Source organism: Schistosoma haematobium, chromosome 4 (genome assembly GCF_000699445.3).
Source record: "Schistosoma haematobium chromosome 4, whole genome shotgun sequence".
NCBI classification, from domain to species: Eukaryota; Metazoa; Platyhelminthes; class Trematoda; order Strigeidida; family Schistosomatidae; genus Schistosoma; species Schistosoma haematobium.
The window spans coordinates 1,984,749-2,005,901 of record NC_067199.1 but is presented as its reverse complement, the minus strand read 5'-3'; the positions used below and the strand labels follow the sequence as shown (position 1 = coordinate 2,005,901).

Here is a 21,153-nt window from a genome sequence, read left to right as displayed (position 1 = left end):
GATTATTATTTATTTTATTTGAACACATGAATATTGGTACAAGAGAGCGCCAATATATATGCGCCACACACAACAATGAGAATTCGAGAAGAAATAGAAAAAAGAAAGAAAACTAAGGAGTGTGAAAAAAAAGAATAACGAAGAGGTTGGTGTAAGGTAGTGTAGTAATAATAATAGTAATAATGAGGGAACGGAAAGGTACAATCAGAAGAAATCTTTCAGGTAAGGGAGACACAACCACTTTTTATGGAGAAAGTAAACGAAGGTTACAGCAGGATCGCCACTGGCTTCTATTTTGAGCCATATCTGATAACGTCTCTAGCCACTGTGTTGCACCATCTCTCGGACCCCAGCCAGGGAGTCGTGAAGGACCAACAGAAGCCAGTCCTTTGCAGCTTTCTTTCATACCACGACACCATGTCATACACTGACCACCTCTCCGCTTCTTCCAACCAGTCCCAGAGTCGGTAAATAATGCACGACGTGGAATTCTCTGGGACGACATTCGTAGAACATGTCCAAGCCACCGAAGTCGGTGTTTCAAGATGGTGACACCAATTGCATTATCGTCTCTGTGCCCGAACACACGATGCCGAACCTCTGCATTACTAACATGGTGTTGCCACTGAATGTCAGCAATCCTTCAGAGACAACGATGATCGGACACAGAAAGTCGTCTAACGTCCTCAACTCGGAGAGGCCAGGTTTCACAAGCATAGAGCAGAACTGCTTTCACCGACGCGTTGTAAATCCGACCTTTTACGGCCAGACTAACATCACGAAGGCGCCAAAGATAGCCCAGATTGGCATAAGCCGCTCTGGCTTTCACTATACGTGCATTGATCTCATCACTCACGCCACCACCAGCACTTATGCAGCTACTCAGATACACGAACTTCTCGACTACGTCTATCTGCTCACCATCCAGGGTGAGTACAGGATTGGAATCCTGCCAGTCTTGTAGAAGTACTTTGCACTTCGAAGGTGCAAAGCACATACCATACCTACGGACACTGATTGCCAACTGATTAAGTGCGGATTGCATGCCTTGGGCATTATCGCACAGTAAGACAATATCGTCCGCATACTCAAGGTCGAGAAGTCTTTCTCCAGGCAACAGATCCACACCACCATTACTTACATTCATCAGAGCTGTTTCCAGAATGTCATCGATGGCAAAGTTGGAGAGGAATGGTGAGATTGGGCAACCCTGTCTAACCCCACTACTCGAATAGAACAATGGAGAAAGGTGGTTGTATGCCCTCACTCTGCCTGAGGTGTTTTTATGTAGGGCTTTTAGGATGTTAATAAACTTCTCAGGCACACTCTTCTTCAATAGACAACCCCAGAGAACAGTCCTATCCAACGAATCGAAGGCAGCCCTGATGTCAAGAAACACTACGATTGTTGGCCTTTGAAAAGTATGGTGGTGTTCTAACATTTGACGAAGGGTGGAGATATGATCAATACATCCTCGACCAGAACGAAACCCAGCCTGCTCCTCGCGAGTCAATCTTTCTCGGGTTTTGAACAACCTACGAAGTATGACGGAAGCCAATAGCTTGGACGCAATCGGAAGTAGACTTATCCCCCGATAGTTGTCACCACCATCTTTAAAAAGAGCCGGAGGTAAGTCATCTGGGCCAGGTGATTCGTAACGCTTCAAGAGTTGGAGTTCCTTGCGGACTTCCTCCTCGTTTGGTGGATCAGTCGTCACCGGCCATGGAGGGCAGGACAGTCTGACCGATGTTGCCGGAGCAGCAGGCCAGTTGAACTGCCCTTCGAAAAATTCTGCCCATCGTCCAAGACGTCGATGGATGTTAGTGATTGGCATCCCATCATCCTCGCAGATTGTTTCACTCACACCAGACTTCTTGCTGCCAGTGGCTCGGATGAGCTGGAAGAGCTTCCGGTAGTTACCAGATGCAGTTGCTGCTTCCAGCTCATTAGCACGCTTCGACCACCAGGCTTCTCGGTCCTTACGCAAGCTTTGCCCAATTGCAACCAATGCTCATCTATACTTTTCGGTTCGATACTCACTTGCAACAGAAGTTGCAACCAGCTTGCTAATATCAATCCGTTGGTGGCGGTCACTTCGTTGGCCACTGAAAAGTAAGGCAAGATTGGCGCAGACCAAGGCATGGTCAGAGTCCAGATAGGTACTCCAAAAGGAGCGGCGGTCTTGTACACAACCACGCCAGCGGTAGCTGATCGCGATGTGATCAATCTGAGTTCAGGCTTGAGATGCAGAGGGAGGACGCCAGGTGGCACATCGGCGATGACTGTGCCGAAAGTTAGTGCTAGCCAGAAACAGGTTGTGGTCTGTGCAAAGTTGCAGTAGACGGTCCCCGTTATCTGACCTGCGACCAACAAGTCCCCATCGGCCACCTAAACGACTCTCTTCTGTGCCTAGACACCCGACCTGAGCATTCAAGTCTCCGGCTAGTACTACAATATCTGTCGAACGCACTTTCTGGAGAAGAACAGATAACTGGTGGCAAAACTCATCCTTGATTGCATCCGGGCTGCAATCTGTCGGAGCATAGGCGGAGATGACGAAAAGACATCGTTTCTCACGCCGATTTCTTCTCACTTTGATGGAACTCTCTAATCTAACAGTACATAACCGACTGTTAATGGGGATCCAGTCGATTAGTGCTGCCTCAGCTCTAGCGCTTAGTGCGACACCAACGCCAGCAAGACCAGACGAAGATGCCACAGGGTCCCCGGATAAGCGCACGTAAAACAAGCGTTTCGAAGCGACAGATGGAGATCGAATTTGTAGTACTTCACCAGAGTCTTGAATACGGGTCTCGGATAGACAACAAACATCAATATTAAGACTTTCCAAAGACATAGCCAGCCCTATCTGTTGTCCGACCTGCATAAATGTGCGAACGTTGAAGACAGCCAGTTTGAATGGTGCACGTGGTTTCAGAAAAACTGCTTCAGTCCTCGTATTCTGTGGTAACATACAATTTTCAACCGGACAGTGACTCGAGAACGTTTAGATAGAGTCGAATTTCCACCAAAGACGAGCCGCTGTATAAGTATAAAAGAGGGTGAATAATGTGGAAAATAATAATAATAATAATGACAATAATAGTAATAATAATAATAGTATTAGTAATGACAATAATTGTAATGATAATAATTTGAATCAATTGATTGTTTTTCGAAGCGAGAAAAGTAATTTCCATAGACATAAAGAGTTCATCAATTGTGTGTGGGCTGTGATACTGCCCGGGTGCCCAAACCGAAGCAGGTGGTTATCTTAGGGGGCCACACCCCGAGCCTTTGACCTAAAGGTCTAACCCACAAGGCAGTGGAGCATCGTAAGGAGATGCAATCCCATGGTAGCCGGTGACCAACGATTGGTTCATACGCCATTTGTTCCCGCAGGATACTGGAGCCCATGTGCACCATTGGTTTGTGGCTTGCAATATATGGTCTAAAATTCTTACGTTTATAACAACTATGTCGTTGCAGTATAGTCTTTTTCTATCGATATTGCATCATAAATATAACGTGAAATCCTGAACCACTTGCTGATGTTCAAAATTTTTCTACTTCTGACGCGCGGCGAATACGACACACACGAATTGGTAGACATAGATAATAAGAAATACTTGTTTACAAATCATTATGATAATCTACATGTTAAAGTACTATGATGTATCCTTCTTAAACTCGATTATCTTATAAATATTAACGCGAATTAATTGATACAAATGAGTAAATACTATCTTACTCTATTTATTTATTTGAACACATAAAGTCATATAAAGAAGCACTGAATACATACGCGCCACTCAATTCACTTGATTTGTGTGTGGGTTATGATAGTACCCAGATGCCGAGACCGAAACAAGTGGTTTTCTTAGGAGCCTTTGACCTAAAGGTCTGATCCACAAGGCAGTGGAACAACGTCAGAAAATGCAGTCTCATGGTGCCCGATGACGAACAACAGGTTCATACACCATTTGTTCCCTCAGGATCCTGGGTCTCATGTCCATCAATGGTATGGAATCAGGGTTTCCCAAATTCCCTTGGTGGATCATCCATATACACCAACCCGGTTAAAGCGCCGCACACTCTCAATTTCGTAAACAACACCCCCCGCCACGAGAATGCAGTGGGTAGGACTTCCCCGGCAGTGACTGTATACGCGTAGCTATTTGAGAGCATTTCGAGAGAGAAAGCTGGCTCTCTTAAACTCACAGGAATACAACAACTTTTTCATCTGTTTTGAAACATCATATATTTCGACTAAATGCAATAAAATCTAATAGAAATCCAACTTGAATTGATAATAGTATGTATATATTTGATTATAAAAGACGGAATTTGGGAAACTCTTTGTAATATATGTGTGCATGTGTGACAGAAAGAAGCATATCAATAAGAAAAAGACAATTAAAAGGTAGTGTTTCTTTTTTATTTTCGCAGAATGTACAAATCATAGGATAAGCTGTTCAATGGAAATAGAGGGTCATTTGAACTGAACCTGAAATTTTCAAAACAAAAAATTAAGCGTTCTTTATATGATCACAAATCTTGGACAAACATATTTTATTATACCCCAAGAATGTGATCAATTACTTGAAATCAGTTGCTTAGCTAATTAATTCACAAACAAGATCATATTTTGTCCCTTTCATAGATAAGAATGCGTATATACTACTTTACCATTTAAGTCAACGACATATGTACTATTCTTCGTTGTTTTTCAATTCAACTCAGTCAGTCAGTAACAACGTAGAACTTCGTACGTACGTACATCAGTTTGAGTTGCCACACCACCTTAGCACAGAGATGCAGTTGTCGATTCAAATCCCGTAGTGGTAGAGGTAGCAAGAGTATAATCCAGTGAAATAAATTCAACTGCTTGACATCGTGTTGTGTTATTGAGTCTCATAATAATCGTAGCATACATAATCAAGTTCAATACATACAAGCACAGAAACAATAACGGAAAGAATACTAAGCCGAAGCATCTGATTGAATTTAGTGGTTTAATACTCTACTAATAACTATTTACCAAAAAATGAATAACACTTTGGAATCCCAAATCATTGGTCTCCAGTTCAAACAGTTATGTACAAGTGATTAGGAATGGTTCCTCATAACATCTAGTCACAATTCAGCGGATGATATTGAATAGAAGATAATCGAAATATTCATCGTATGCTAATTTGTCTTGTTCAAAACGAACGTAAACAATACAAATCAACAAGATATCGATCCGGGCATCAGAAAATAGCTTCAGTTGAGTAGGATATATTTTTTAGCTGTTAAAAGGAATTTATTCATTTCACAAGAAAGAAAAATCAATAATCATTTCAGGATTTTATCTGGCTGGCAAGATTTTTTTCTACGGGGCGGAGTTGCCGACCCCCCTTTCTTTACCTGAGCTTGGGACCGGCAGTAACTCTATAAGAGGTACAGGTGGATTTCATAGTAGAATGTTATTAGTAGTAATTTTTTCACTCTATATCTTTAGGCTTTTATACTAGGCATAGTTTGACATAACTGACTGTAGGGTCCTGCTGACGAGTCCCAATTAGGACGAAACGCGCGTCCTGGATTCCACTGATAGCCACTATCCATCATTGCTTACACAAAGCTTGTGAATTAAGGCAATATCGAGGCATACGCACAGTATGCACATATGCCAATAACAGACTGATCAATCGCAGTCTTGAACCTCAATGGGAAGATACAAGCCAAGCTATACCAAGTAGAATTGTAATTACTTAGTTTTTAATTACTCTGTTGTACGCGGCGAGTAAGAGATGTTTCAAAACGTTTATTAAACATAATGGTCGTATGACTAAACTAAATTATGTAAAGAACGACTGTTGGGGGGGAGGATAGTGACAAATAAAACAGATAAGTTATATGAAAAAAAGGTTAACTAAAGAAAACTAGTTACATTTTTTTATCCTGAAGGAGAAGCTTGAATAGTTGTAGCTGTATGAGATAAACTTGAATTGGAAACAGAAGTTGTTGAATTAGTTGTATTTTTTAATTTTCGAATTTCTTTTGTAGCCCAAACTGCTAAATTTTTAGTTCGAGATGCTTTAGCACGTCTTCCTCTTTGTAAAACAGAAGCGATTCCATCAACTTCCACAAGTGATAAAATACTACTACCATAAGCAGATACAAGATCACTACAGAAATGAATAAAATACAACATTTATTGAAATGAAAAAAAAAGTATTTTCTAAATAGGCATTTGAAATACCGAAACTATTATCTGTTTACTGATCTAGGATACCTTAAGACCTACTACTTACGAGTCTTTAATTTTGGTTGAAACTACCCAATTGAGTATCATCTTGTTATAACTTACTATGTTTGATCACTTAGCTTTTCGAAGGTAAGTAGAAACATTCCTTCATCTGAACTGCATTTAGTGAATGCGCAGACAGACAATGTCCAAACGACTGTTTGCTATACTTTACTGGAACTGCGACTATCTATATCTTGAACCGATAAGATAGGTTTTCTTAATTATGACCCTAAATGACTCAGGGTTAATTCTATGAGGAAGTATAAGAACCATATGGATTAGTACTCTTTTCAAAACGCAGGTTTATGGATGCTTGGAGATTGATATTATTTGTTGTGAACACTGATGTGTCCAATAACTGTTACAACCAATGTAACAACATTGGTCAACGTCGATTCAACCGACCGATCAAATACCATGAAATACGTTAGATACTATATTTATTTGCTGTATACCTAAACAAAGTATGGTACGATTAAATAAATGTAGAATATAGAGTATGTGAAGTATAAAACCTATTTTGAAAAAAAACGAACACTGTCTTTTAGAGACAGATGGAGAAATTCACGAATGGATAATATTGTAACGATATAATGAGCTATATTTATGAGATAGGTATTATCAGTTTACTTCAATCCAATAAAAACATATTCTAAATAATGTTTGTTGGATAGATAAGGTTTAAGGTAGCGTTTGTAACTATTCTTGGTGAAATAAAATGGTATTCAATTTAATCAGCTTTTTTTCGAGCTTTGGCAATAAGATCAGCTACTATTTTAACTCCTCTTCATAGGTTACATAAGGTACCAACTAATTGCATCCAGGATAATGTACATGACGTCATAAGTTTGTCATTCATGAATTAAAGTGTAACCGTCTAAAGAAATCCCATTCATTATGTTAAATGGTCAAATAAATAAGTTCACAACTCTACGGAACATTATAGGTGATAATATTTGAACTACGTTGTGAATATGACAGTCCTTACCTATGTACACAGTATAATGTACAACAAAGTTGACTCACCCGATCAGTCCACATGAAGCAGATATAAGATCTTCAGTTGTAATTGAATCTGCTCCAATATGTTGGATAAATGACAATATGTGAGATACATGACCAGCGACAAATTCCAAAGCTGCAGTAGATTCTAAAATGAGAGATAAATTAAAAACCCATTAAAGAAATGCCATCTACTATTCCAAAATATTTTTTTCTGGAAACAATTCAGCATCATGTATAAACAACTTACGTGGTCCATCTCCCTTAAGACCTTGGATAATACCGGTATAAGCCTCCAAGCAACTAGTACGCAAGGAATTAAGATATTCAACCATATCAGGATCCTCCTAAAATAAGTAAAATGTACAATTCATTGAAAAGCAACAAACATATGATGGACAAATGATGTATTCAGTACACAGGTTAACTTCAAAAGGTATAATAATGAGTTTGTAAGCAATATAACTAACGTTACGCCTGATAATTTCAGAGATGCGATTTACACGAGTTTGCGAAACGTCAAAAATTTAGTTTGCTACTTATTATGATCTGGCAAATATATAAATTTATTATTACCAAAAGGTATGTAATGCAATTTTCTGTTGGATTATTTAAATAGAATCTCAAAAACACATTAATACAGTAACAATTGATTCACAATGATAGTGCCTTGCACAATCCATAAGAATATATACTGAGCTTTGACACATTGTGTAAACTAACGATACTAACAGGCTAACCGAACAGAAGTAAGCAAATTGCGGTTCGCATTTGCGATCTAACAATTGAAAGTCGAGTATCTTATAACCAGTCAGTCAGCCACAACGTAGGACTAGGCACATATATGCATCGATTCAAGTTGCCATACCTCAATTAACACAGCAAGATGAACACCAGATTCATAGAAGTAGTTAATTCAATGGTGTTAATATATAAAAGAAAGATTTTTATTTATTTATTTATTTTAACACATCGATATTGGTACAAGGAGGCACCAAATACATATGCACCACACAAATCTCATTTGATGTGTGAGGGCTGTGATACTACCCGGGTGCCCAATATCACAGCCCTCACACATCAAATGAGATTTGTGTGGCGCATATGTATTTGGTGCCTCCTTGTACCAAGATTGCATAAAAAGATATCTTATAACCACAAAATTATTGGTATTAACTAATGATATATGTTTTTAAAACACAATAAGGCGACAACTACAAAATACATACTATTTAATAATAAATTAAGTACATAAACTTCCAAACAGAACATACTAAATTGACTTCAGCTTGTGTGGCTTGACTCAATGTTTCTAAGACAATAGGAAGATATTTCCAGAACTCTGAACCCAAAGCCAAAGAGAGATCACCAAAAGTAGATAAAATAGCAGGACGAAGAGATTTGTGTGCATTTATATCCTACAGCAAAAAAACATGCAAAATAAATATGTAAAATCTATATTGTAAAGCTTAATTACATAAGTATGATATAATAGGAAATGTAATAGACTCACTTGGTGTTGTTTTACTTGTATGTTCCCATTGTTATTTAGGACTACAATTGATCAGTCTCTTGTTGGCATATGTGCATCCTGTGCGGATTGCCTCAATATAGCTTTAAGTCACAAGCTTTTTAAGCACAAAAGTAAAACATCAAGTGAATTTAATCCTTATTCCATTGCGCAAGCAAATGCCTATCAGGACTCAGTAGCTAAGTGAATAACGCGATGGCGTTTGAAGAGAACGGTACTATGTTCAAGTCTCAGAGTGGACATCAACTCCGTAAACGCAGGTACATCCAGTTGACGAGTCCCAAATAAGACGAAACGCCAATTCTGGATTCCACTACTAGTCACTATCCATCTTTGCTTAAAATGTAATAGACGTTAATTAAAACTATCAAACATATCATGAAACTATTTGACGATTTAATTGTCAATCGAATAACGTCATTTATGTAAAAAAAATTGCATCTATAGTTTCTTTTTTTTAATTAGAAAAAGTATTTTGTCAACAACAAATAGTTTTAGTTCATACTGAAACTACATTAAATAATCTTAAATAATCAAACAGCATTTTTCCCTGAATACTTAATACGGGGGGAATATCATAAAAGAATAATGTTAAACTATAAGTGAAATATCAATAGTTGAGATCATGAGTCAATTGAAGCTAGATCACCATGGAAAATCTGGAAACACTGGACGGCCGTTTCATCCTATTGTGGGACTCCTCAGCAGTGAGCATCCACGAGTTACAAAGTAGGACGAAACGGCCATCCAGTGTTTCCATGGTGGTCTAGCTTTAATTGACTCATGATCTCAACCATTAAAATTACTATAATATTTACAAAACCCCTTCTAATATAAGTGAAATAATCAAACTGAATTGTTTAAAAAGTTGACAATATTTAATAATAATAATTATTACTATTATTGATTGAAAATCCCGTGAATACATACGCTACACTACACACTTTAATCCTATGATTTAAATTCATTGCAAAGTGAGAAGCAGCGATACATGTTAAGAGTAATAGTTAGGACAATGAAATTAATTCATTATTAAAACCACTTAACCTACATACGTAACAGAAACTCATTACTATTATTATGAAACTTATATACGCCAGATTGGTTTGGTAGATTATCATATGACCCTGGAGTAGCAATAACAAAAGATTTTATTTTACGTACATGAAATAAGGTAAATGTCACTAAAACATGCCCCACATAATATAGCTAACATTATAACAGAGGAAGTACACTGACAGAGAATGAAGACAAAATAATCTGTAAGCATTCGACGGCCGTTTCATTTTAGTATGGGACTCCCCATCAGTATGCACCAACGATACGACACGCAGGACTCGAACACAGAACCTCTGGTTCCGTGCGCGAACGCTTCACCTTAATCAATCAATGATGTTGCGCGTCCATCTTCAATTGTCTTCAGTGGGTACCTGCCTTACATCCTACATTATTTACCTACACTGGTCACGGCTTCTCACTAGAACTCCAGAAACTTTCCCTTTGAAGCCAGTCACCAATGAGTACATACTAGGATGAAACAGTCATCTAGTGCTTTCAGGTTTTTAATAGCAGACTAATGTAGACCGGTTTATGATTTCAATGAAATTCAACAATTTGCACAACCCTATACTGAGAAAATAATAAACATAATAACAGCAAATGTATAATAGGACAGTCCAGTTGATACAAACGAGACAATTTTACATTTACGAAGAATGTAAGAGAAAAAAACCCACTGATTTCTGTTCCGAGCGATGTTGGATAAAGTTTGAAGCCACTGAGCTATACTATTTCTCGGACTCCTACCAGAGAGCTGTGATGAACAGACAGATGTCAGTACTACACTGCTTTCTTGAATAACATGATATCACAAAATGACCACCTCTCCGATCTTTCCACTCTATCCCAGTGTCAGCAATTAATGACCGATATAAAGAAGTAGCTGAGATGATATTCGTAACACACGTACAAGCCAGTAAGGCGGTGTTTCAAGATAGTGACAAAAATTGCATTACCCCCGCTGTGCCCGAACACACGTTGTCAAGCCTCAACATTACTAACATGGTGTTGTCACTGAATGTTAGCAATCCTTCGGAAACAACGATGATCAAACAAAGATTCGCTTAACGTCCTCAACTCAGAGGCCAGCTTTCACAAATATAGAGCTGGACATTTTCTCACCGACGCCCTGTAGATCTGACATTTTATAGCCAAACTAACATCATGAAGGCGCCAAACATGACTCAGATCGGCATAAGCCATTCTGACATTTAATATAAGTGAGTTGATTACTCATGTAGCCACCAGCACTTACACAGCTACCCAAATACACGAACTTCTCGACCACTTCTAACTGCTCACTACAAAGTGTTTGTAAAGCAGGACATACGTAGAGCGCCAGTTTTATTGGTCGTTCGGTCAGAAGTGAAGATCAGACAACATAACACTGGGTAGTGCCCATTAACCGTGTAAACAGCTCAGTTCTACATTAGATCGGTCACAACTTGAGTAACTGAATGATAACATTTTTCATTCTGATACTTGTTGATGTCAGTTGGAATCTGTTTTTAAAAACTGATGACCCAATTAGCGAGTGTCAACTATCAAGAAACCCTGGTTTTCGAGTTTCTGATGATCGCCCCCGATCACAAAGACGATAAACTTGAGGTTTCATATAAGTGTTAATATGAATAGATGATCTTTTCTTATTCGATGAAGAGAACTTCAGACAAATGGATATGAAATGTAACGTCAAAGTAAGCATCCATGAATAGCCACCTGATATCAATATTTGACCCAACTATCATTATCATCACTTACACTTCGTAAAACCTTTCTGATAAATAAGAAAGTTAACCAACCTGTGGATTGGAGGAAGTATATAATATTATGTTTTGCAAAGGAATATACATCGTACATATACAAAACCCACTATCGAAAATGAAAGATTGGATTATTCTATATTTGACAGAAATCATAACGTACTTGTAAAATTTCCATCAGAATGGTGATAAGACCATCACAGTGTGGGAGTAAGTTCTTGTTCAAAACACGACACATATCCCCTAACAGTCCAACTGCATTCATACAAACTTGTGTTTCTCTATGATTTCGTAAACAAATTACCAAAATTGGCATGAAATCGTTCACATATTTGACAAACGACTCTCCAACAGCCTCAACAAGCGCAGATACTGCAAGTAATGCATCTTCTTGCACACCATCACTGAATTTAGTTTTATCTGTTTCACCGTTGATCACAGATTGGTCACCAGAGCCTTCAGTAGTCGGTGTAGTAGTGGTTCGGAACATGGACATGAGGGCTAACATTACCTTGACAAAGAAATGTTTCAACAAGACTAAAGAATCCTCTTATACTTCTAAAGACTAAGCACCAGAAAACATGGCATAAACACAAATAATTCATAGTCATATGGATTAAGAGCTAGTGCTAGAGAAAAGTAATATTGAAATGGGAAAATCTCCACTTTACGTGTATTTTTATATCAGGGCACCTGGGTAGTATCACAGCCCACACACAAACCAAGTGACTTGTGTGGCACATATATATTCGGTGTCCCTTTGTACCAATATTTATGTGTTCAAACAAATAAATAAATAACAGGGACCGAGAGGCGTATACTTTCTCTCCGAAATCCCTAAAGTGACAGGTCAAAAATGATCGTATTTATGCGAATGTAGTAGTTGAGTGTGTCGACCGCTTCACTTATCTTGGAAGTCTCATCAGCCCTTGTGGTTTAGTGTGTGACGAAATCTCAGCGCGGATACACAAGGCTCGACTAGCTTTTGCCAACTTGCGTCATTTATGGCGTAGGTGAGATACCTGTCTATCAACCAAAGGACGGGTTTACTGCGCAGCAGTTCGTTCCGTCCTACTTTATGGCAGTGAAACATGGCCGGTAAGAGTAGAGGATATCCGTAGGCTACTAGTATTTGATCATAGGTGTCTTCGAAATATTGCTCGTATATCATGGGACCATCGAGTAAGTAACACAGTTGTTAGGAAACGGGTACTAGGTAAGGATGGCAAATCAATTGATGAAGTAGTGAAACTTCATCAGTTGAGATGACTTGGACACGTGTTACGTATGCCCAACGACCGACTGCCTCGACGTGCTATGTTCAGTGGTATAGGAGTAGGTTGGAAGAAAGCTAGGGGCGGCCAAACCAAAACATGGCACAAGTCCATGAAGTCACTGACAAGTGGACTGAGTCATGTTGGTATGTGTAGACTACCTGGTTGGGGACCGCGAGATGATAGCAACCGATGGTTAGAGACCCTGAATGACATGGCTCAAAATCGTTTGCAATGGCGCAGGTGCATCCACTCTCTGTGTTCTCCCAAATTCTAATCTTCTGAATTCTTCATGTCCCTTTTTTCCTCTTTCCAAATTTATTTCACTGGATTATACTCTTTAAATAACATCTCCAAACCCTAATCTTCCCGATTACTGCTTATACTCTTATTACCTCTACCACTACGGGATTTGAATCGACAACTGCATCTCTGCGCTAATGTGGTGTGGCGACTCGAACTGATGTACGTACGTACGAAGTTCTACGTTGTTACTGACTGACTGAATGTATCCATGCTAAGACGTGCGGTATATCCTAAACTTTTACTATTTTGCATTTTTTTGAGATATTAACTTGTTAGTACCTTGAGAATTGTATTTTCTATGCGTAGTTTTCTTTTAATATCACTGATATTATTACATCAAACACTTTGATCTTCACTTCATAGAATTCCTTTAGGTATACACATCCTGGTTGTCTTTACCTAAAACTGGAGAATAATTCAACTACTCGACTGTAAGATATGTATGATGTAACAAAGGAAAAAAACAAAACATGCAAACTGGTGGGAACAATGAATGAAAACTTACTTTATCTGATATTACAGGTGCATCCTCTTTACTTATCTTTCTCAAAACAGATTGTAAAGTGCCGCATAAAAGTGACTGTAGATCGTTAAATTGTGCTCTATCTTGATGTGAAACAATTTGATGTTCCAAACCAATGATTGACTCTAGCCGTTCAAGAACAATCAGTGTTACACGTTGTACTTCACAATAACAATCTTGAGCTGCAGATCGCATAAGCGCCATCAAGGCTGAGTACGCTGCATTACGAAGATTATGCTGTCCACCATCTGGTCGACTAGAAGTTGCTAGTAGACGTTCTGTGATTACATTGAAGTATTGAGATAGTATATAGGTCCTCGGTTCCCCATTATGACCGGAATTTTCTGATAGAACCAAATGATGAGATAGTTAGGAAAAGATACTTAAAACTTGTTAGTTTAACCAAGCGTTTTGAAAATTCTGCTTTATCGAACTAATATTTTCCGGGAAGCTGGGTTATATGAGCGGCAACTATCTATTAATTACGGGATGAGGTTATCTGTAACACGCTTTACAAGTATTCGATGGATCAGATTACATCATTCACAAAAAATTGCCTGTTTAAAATGAGTTGTCACTTTAAAAAAATCGGCAGTGGCACGAGACTTTTAGTTAACCTGTGTGTTTTGGCCAGTATCACTATCTGAAGACCCAATTAAAATCGAGCAAGGGTGATCTGAATCAGTGTTTAAACTACTGATTTACAATTTTCCCTTAATTAGCAAGACAAAAGTTAAGCAATTGGTCTACAAGGTTACACTTACCTACTGTTTCCAAGGTTGACTAGGAACATTAAAAATTTAAAGGCCTGATAGCCTTTGAAGTATTAACGAACATTGGAGATAGATGACCATTAATGAATAAAACGAGATATAAAATAATCGAACACTGGATTTACAAGAATGCGCGGGTATTTTGTTAATATACAGGGAAATCTTGGTATTCGATAAACTTCGACTGATCAAATGACATTTGTCAATTTGACATATGAAACGTAGAGCCTGGTACATATGTGAGTTAGTTGAAGTTCCCACACTATTTTAGTACAGCGAATATTCGAACACTTCAAGAAGTGAGTTCAGGTTTAAAACAGTATACTCAAATTTTTCGTGAGAACATGAGAAGCATTTCTGATTAAAAAAAAACAAGCCTTAAACAATGAAATATAAGCATATACGCTATAATTGACACATAAAACTTTCGTCTCTAGAACTAACAGTAAGATGGGAATCTTTAGTTTTAAGAATCTGGATATCTGAAAACTTAATAAATCTCTCACGCAGTATTCCAAGGTCAATCCATGAAGTTTTGTACAGTACGTTCACGCCAAACTGTGTGGATTATTTCTGAGCTAACTATTAAATTTACAAATGTGATTGCCATCTATTCCTCAAATAAAGTTATTATGGGTGTGGTTTTTGTAATTTGTTTTTACCATATGTTAACTGTGAATATCTATTTCGTCATTAATAAACGTAATTTATCCACAGAAAATATCACTAATTCAATATCATACAATATCGATAGAGAATAATCCGCTTATATTCGAATAATATCAACATTGTGAGTAAATTTAGAATATTACTATATCTCATTGTTACATGAGGATGATTTGAAACTAAGTTGATTAGAGTAAAAAAAATTTCTACCTGAGGCGGCATCATAAGCACTTTCAGCCAGACTAGAAAATGCCCAACAAATGTTAGCGGCAACTCTTGGTTCAGTGGACAATCCTTCAACTAATCCGGTCAACAAAGGAACCAAATATGCTTCGTGTAGAGCAACTTCTGGAAGGGTTTCACAAACACGTCCGATAGTCCATGCAACTGTATCGCGAACAGCTGGTGACTCGTCACGCAACAATTCGATTATTACAGGCATAGCAGACTCTACTAGGGGCTAAAAAAACCGAAAATCCCTGATCAACTATTGCCAAGGAAGTAAAATACATGTAACTTGTTCTTAAGATGAGTATTTTTTATGTCGGCCATAAGTCACACAATTTCCGAATCCAAAAGGATTCGGACTTAAAACTTTTTGATAAGAAGTCGAGTAACTTAACAGCAATTAATATCAATAGACATTCAATAATCAAACAGATTGACGGTTAGTTATGTTATCATAAAAGTTTATCAAAGAGGAACGCATGAAAAATATCTACAGCCAACAGAAGTATAACATGTATAGAATGTAAACATAAACAAGATTGAAAAGTTTGTTTTCATTAATAGGAAGAAACAAGTACCCATTAACTGACGTACATTTCATGCAAAGTTCCGAAAACTTGATAAGTTACTGGATCCACATAACGAGGCAGCACATCATTTACACTGACGACAGAACTGACCACAATATCATAGCAGTTGTTACGTGGTGAACTACATTATGTAGTTTTAGATCGGCGAAACACGCTGAAGCATGTTTACGCACTGTGTTAACCTTAGAAAACTCATTAGTGTCTGACGACTCGACTTACCGTCACAAAACCAGCCCTGGAAATCAGGGAAAAAATAATTCTTCCAGGTGTAAAACACTTTAGAATTAATATCGCTTACTAACCAACGCAATCACTCCACTCTTACGCGAACCAAAAGATACAACAGCGAAAGACAAATTCAATAAGAACACGAACTAGCGGTTAAACGACACGATATGCTAACATTGATATCAATGGGTACATACAACTATGGAGATGAACTTGACTCGGAGAACGCCGAAAATCTGGATCGTGCGAATTCTAAGCGCCAGTTTTTTGACACCATGACATTCTGATGAATTAGCAATTGGACATATCGATTCAAACATGATCATTTAAAAATGGCCAAGCGATAACTTGGTTAAAGGTTATTCGAACAAAATAGGCAAATTGAGTACAAAGACACCTGAAGACAATAAAGCACATGGGGATAACCAATCACACTTAAAGGCCATCAAAACAAAATAACTTAAGACTGGTTGAATAACTAAGAAACTCAGTTTTACTTGAAGTAGGCACTTACGGTGTTGTCCAGAATGACAACGAAAGTTCCGCAATTGAACCATCTAGTTTAAAGTACTTAACAACACCAAAAACACAAAGTGATTAGTGAAATCCTAATAGTTAGATTTTATGTATAAGTTGAATACGGAAATGTAACAAGTGAACAAGCTAAATGTTCAGTTACCCTATTTTGGATTTTATTGCCGGGGATGAGGAAAACAGTACATTGGCGCTATAATATGAGACAATCCGTCGTTTAACGACATAACTTACTTTCTTAAATTATATATTTCTAAAGGTTTCTATATACAAACTAAGGTGAGTTGGTTTTCTAAATCGCTTAACAAAATTAAACTAGGTAATGACTACATTCGAGTTTTAATATAAAAGATTCGTACACAATGCTTTAAAAAATTGCAAGCAAACCAACGTAAATGACAAGACTATGACTAAAAAGAAATGAACCTTGAGTGCTGCAGGATCTGGACCTTCAAGAATACTGCCGAAGCTCATGACGGCAGCATCTCTGTAGCGCCAGTCAGGTTTCTTAATATTCTCCTTTACAAATGGTATGACAAGATTGACAATCGGATCTTCGCAACATTGTGCCAGTAGCATTAAACACACACCAGAGGCTTTACTTGGATTCCACTCGTCGTCATCCATTGATTCATCCTGCTGGGCAAGAATTTCCATCAGGATTGGTACAATAAATTGCAGGGCTCCCTTGGCATAAAACATGCTAGAAACCGCTGGAGGTTGACCTTTCTCAAAGCACTCGGCAACGTCAATAGCTAAGTCGATCTCTTCATCACAAACTGTAGACCAGAACTCGATTCCCTGAAGAGCGACTTCCGGTACAGAATCTTTCATAGCTCCCAACGTAATCTAGCAATGTTGAAAACATTTTGGAAAAAGCTGATGAAATGATTGTTATGACAGTAGATACACCAAGCGAAATCAATTCGAAATTAAAACATGTAGAACCAAGCTAGAAATGGACTTAAAGTGGTATGTTCTAGACAACAAAACAAAACTACCACTAAAGTCCGTAAACATGTTTAAGAAACTAGGGGATGATAGCAACTTTGTTATCTAACCATATCCTGAACTCAAACGCATTACCAGGGCCTTGAAACTAACTACATTATGCTGACTGGACAGCAGTAGATAGTGAAGTTCCAACCTATTAAGTAGCAGTTAAAAGATAAATCCTTATTCGTTTAATCCTAAACGAACCGCTGCACTTGAGTTGGAGTTTAAAATACTTCTTAGATTCCAGTGCGTTTGAGAGTTTAATATTTAGGTGATTGGTTAACGGTCTTTAAGGTGAATAATTCCCGAAATCTAAATATTACTTTGGTAGATAAATTGTATATAGTAAATAGTAAATACTAGCTACGTCAGAAGAGAGAGATTACGAACACAATTTTCGATATACCAAGGAATATTTCTATTTCCGAAAGATAGAAATACGAAATCACTTTTGTTACGATGACAGTATAGCTTTATCATCAGTCAACTTTAAGTACATAGAAACTATAATAAAACACGAGCTGAACCATAAATCTTAGTTTTATAATTATTTCAAAACTAATGGGACCGTGACTGAGTGATTAAGATCTTTGACTTCTAACCAATAGGTCATGAATTTAAGCTTCGATCCATTTTTGCTTGGGCAACCAAGAAGTATCACTAGCTCTCAAACTACAGTTTAGAGCTAAGTATATGAGACTGCACTTGCTGGATCAACTATACGATGGGTGGAACTTTTTAACAGAATATGTAAATTTAATTTACGTGAAGCTCGTAGTGAGAAACCAAAGTCGTGAGAAGATACGCTAACAAGAGTAGATATTGATAGACGATAAGGTGATCATTCAATATAGCATCAGCACTGCAATGACTAAGACAGGTCCACCAACCGAGAAAAAAGTTGACTACGTGGATAAACATGGGCGATAGTAGGCTGCTTTTGTTGTTTATGCAATCTTAGAACACTAGTTTGTGACTTTAGAATTTGATATAGACTGTGGTTACGTGTGATCAAACGAATATGGCTTGCATAAGTAAGAATTCAACTTTTATGTTCATTAGTTAAAAACATAGGGCATGGTTCTAAGTTATAAACATTAACTTACGGCAAATAACGCTTGTTTCATATACGGCTCCATATAACTATAGTAAAGGGACATTATTTTTACTAAACACTGAAGAGCTGCAACACGGATTTGAGGATTTGGCGACTGAGTTGATTCGCAAACAACTTGCATAATGTAGTTTCGCTCATTCTAAGGTAAAATTAAATAATCAAGCACCAAATTACATCAACATCGAAATTGTGTTTTGTAAACTCCAAAGAATTCAGAAGTGCATTTGTCGCTGCTAGACGTACGCTATCACTGAAACAAGAGTTATAGAGCTTAAATTCACATACCTTGGTTCTTCTTTTTTCATACCGCAAACTATGGCAGTTAAAATAGCGTTTGACTGGCTAGCTAAAATACAAGGATCCTGTCGGAACTATACAAATGCACTGGTCTTACTATATCTTGGCAAATGTATCCTATTCCTTCTAATGTTGAACGCTTGCATGCTTCTGTTTTGTTTGGTGTGATCACGTTTTCCACCAATCGCTCCATCAGATCTGGCCACTGAAGTGCAGGAATTTCTGCACATGCAATGTAAGCCACACATTGTGCAGCAGAACTATGTGTCGTAGTTTCTGTTCCTAAGGCGGCAAGACACTGAAGGAAGGTCATAAATATTGTGAGGACGTACGTTTTTTTTTATATACTCCCGTGACTCCACTGGAGCCTGTAACCACCGTTGTTGATAAAGTGTTTTGAGCGCCGGGTCTTTGGAGTATAGGGCGTTTTTTAGCTGAATGCCAGCTTGCATACGTACAGGAGGAGAACACTCAACGTTAACCAAAACATCACTGAGTTGTCTGAGCAAACCAAAAAGGTCTACTTTGGCTGCTTCCTCGAGAAAGTGCTGAGCCGTTTCGAGCTCCGACTTTTCTAAGAGATTCAGAAAACAATAGCTTCCATTGTACGTCTAGTCTTACCTAAGGAAAGACTTTTTTCCAAAACGGAAAACAACCCAACGTCCAGAGACATGTTAGGAGAAGAGCGTGTCCCCAAGATTTGAAAACCAGCCTCTCAAGTAGCCGCGCTATGTTCCGATTTTCCAATGTTAGGTCAATTCAAACGACTCCATAATGGAATGGTTTACTGGGAGGATAATGCAAAATCAAACCCCAACGTTCCTAAGCAATAAAAGTGGACTACATCTGCCAGTATAATGACTTCAGGACGAAACCATATACCCAAGGAAGACCTCACTACATTTGATAATTATACTAATCAGTCATTAAGTTTTCTCATCTTAGACAGTCCAGGTGGTTGGACACAGAACAACAGGGCCTTAGTCCTATTGATTTTTGTACGTTTAACTGCAATTAATCTAAAGTGACACAATGCAAAGACCTGGGTATGTGGACAAGTTGAAGTGAGTGGAATCTTAGCTAATTTGGATGAAATTCTATTTCGAGTCCTAGAGAATCTATCTTACTAAATCTCTGTGTTGTTACACTTATATCTGTGATTCGGTCCTCAGTAGTCAGGATAGGCCAATCGGCCTATATTAATCCTTGAAATTTGTGGTACTGTAAAGACCCGATCTCCCTTTGAATATATCAACCGAAGGCTCTTATATTACGTATTCTGTTGGAGAATCTCATTATCTCACTACTCAATGCGAGGAATGGAAGTCCTAAAAGCCTTTGGTGCAGCAACCCTCTAATTAATCGTAGGTCTTAGGTCGTTGTTCATTTTGACTCCTAGATCCTTATTGTCCATTACTTTAGGTAACACTATCCCGCTAATTATGTAGTTATATGAATCGTCTTAGTTATTCGTATAACTACGCTTTTGTTAAAATAGGCTTCTAACGACCAATTGAATCTGCCGGAGCTATTAAAATCCCGGGATGAATAGTGTCAAGACCACTTGACTTATCTGGTTTAAGATGTCGAAGCAACCGCAGTGCAGCTCCTTTCTTAATAATCACAGGATCCATCAACAAGCCGCCGTTATCACGACCAATTGTTGGCGCTTCGCCACCGTCGATGGAAAACACCCTACTAAAATTTCTGATAAGTCTCCGTCTTTTGTAATCATCATTTTTTGCCAATATCAACGAATTGTCTTGCACCAGAAGAGGCGGGATTCCATCAGTTCTCTGAGTTTGTCTCTTCATATGCGAAAATAACCTTAACGGATGGTTTTTACAATTCCTAACCAATTGTTTCTCGGATAAATGCCCATCTTCTATGACAAACGCTCATGTTAGGTTAAATACATCACGATTTATTAACCACTATTCAAATAAACATTCACACCACTTCATAGTTGAC

At 38.0% G+C, this 21,153-nt stretch overlaps 1 protein-coding gene across 1 annotated transcript; it reads right to left on the bottom strand.

The window, feature by feature from the left end:
* Positions 1 to 4,308: 4,308 nt before the first annotated feature.
* Positions 4,309 to 19,926, bottom strand: KPNB1 (Importin subunit beta-1). Its single transcript, XM_012939370.3, has 15 exons — positions 19,804 to 19,926; positions 19,515 to 19,756; positions 19,280 to 19,480; positions 19,171 to 19,247; positions 19,060 to 19,135; positions 18,875 to 19,024; positions 17,199 to 17,621; positions 15,403 to 15,652; positions 13,736 to 14,097; positions 11,814 to 12,161; positions 8,572 to 8,715; positions 7,548 to 7,644; positions 7,322 to 7,445; positions 5,936 to 6,173; positions 4,309 to 4,507 (listed from the first exon to the last, which is right to left on the bottom strand). The coding sequence occupies exons 1-14, from the start codon at positions 19,853 to 19,855 to the stop codon at positions 5,942 to 5,944; spliced, it is 2,778 nt and encodes a 925-aa protein (XP_012794824.2). The 5' UTR covers positions 19,856 to 19,926; the 3' UTR covers positions 4,309 to 4,507; positions 5,936 to 5,941.
* Positions 19,927 to 21,153: the final 1,227 nt, after the last annotated feature.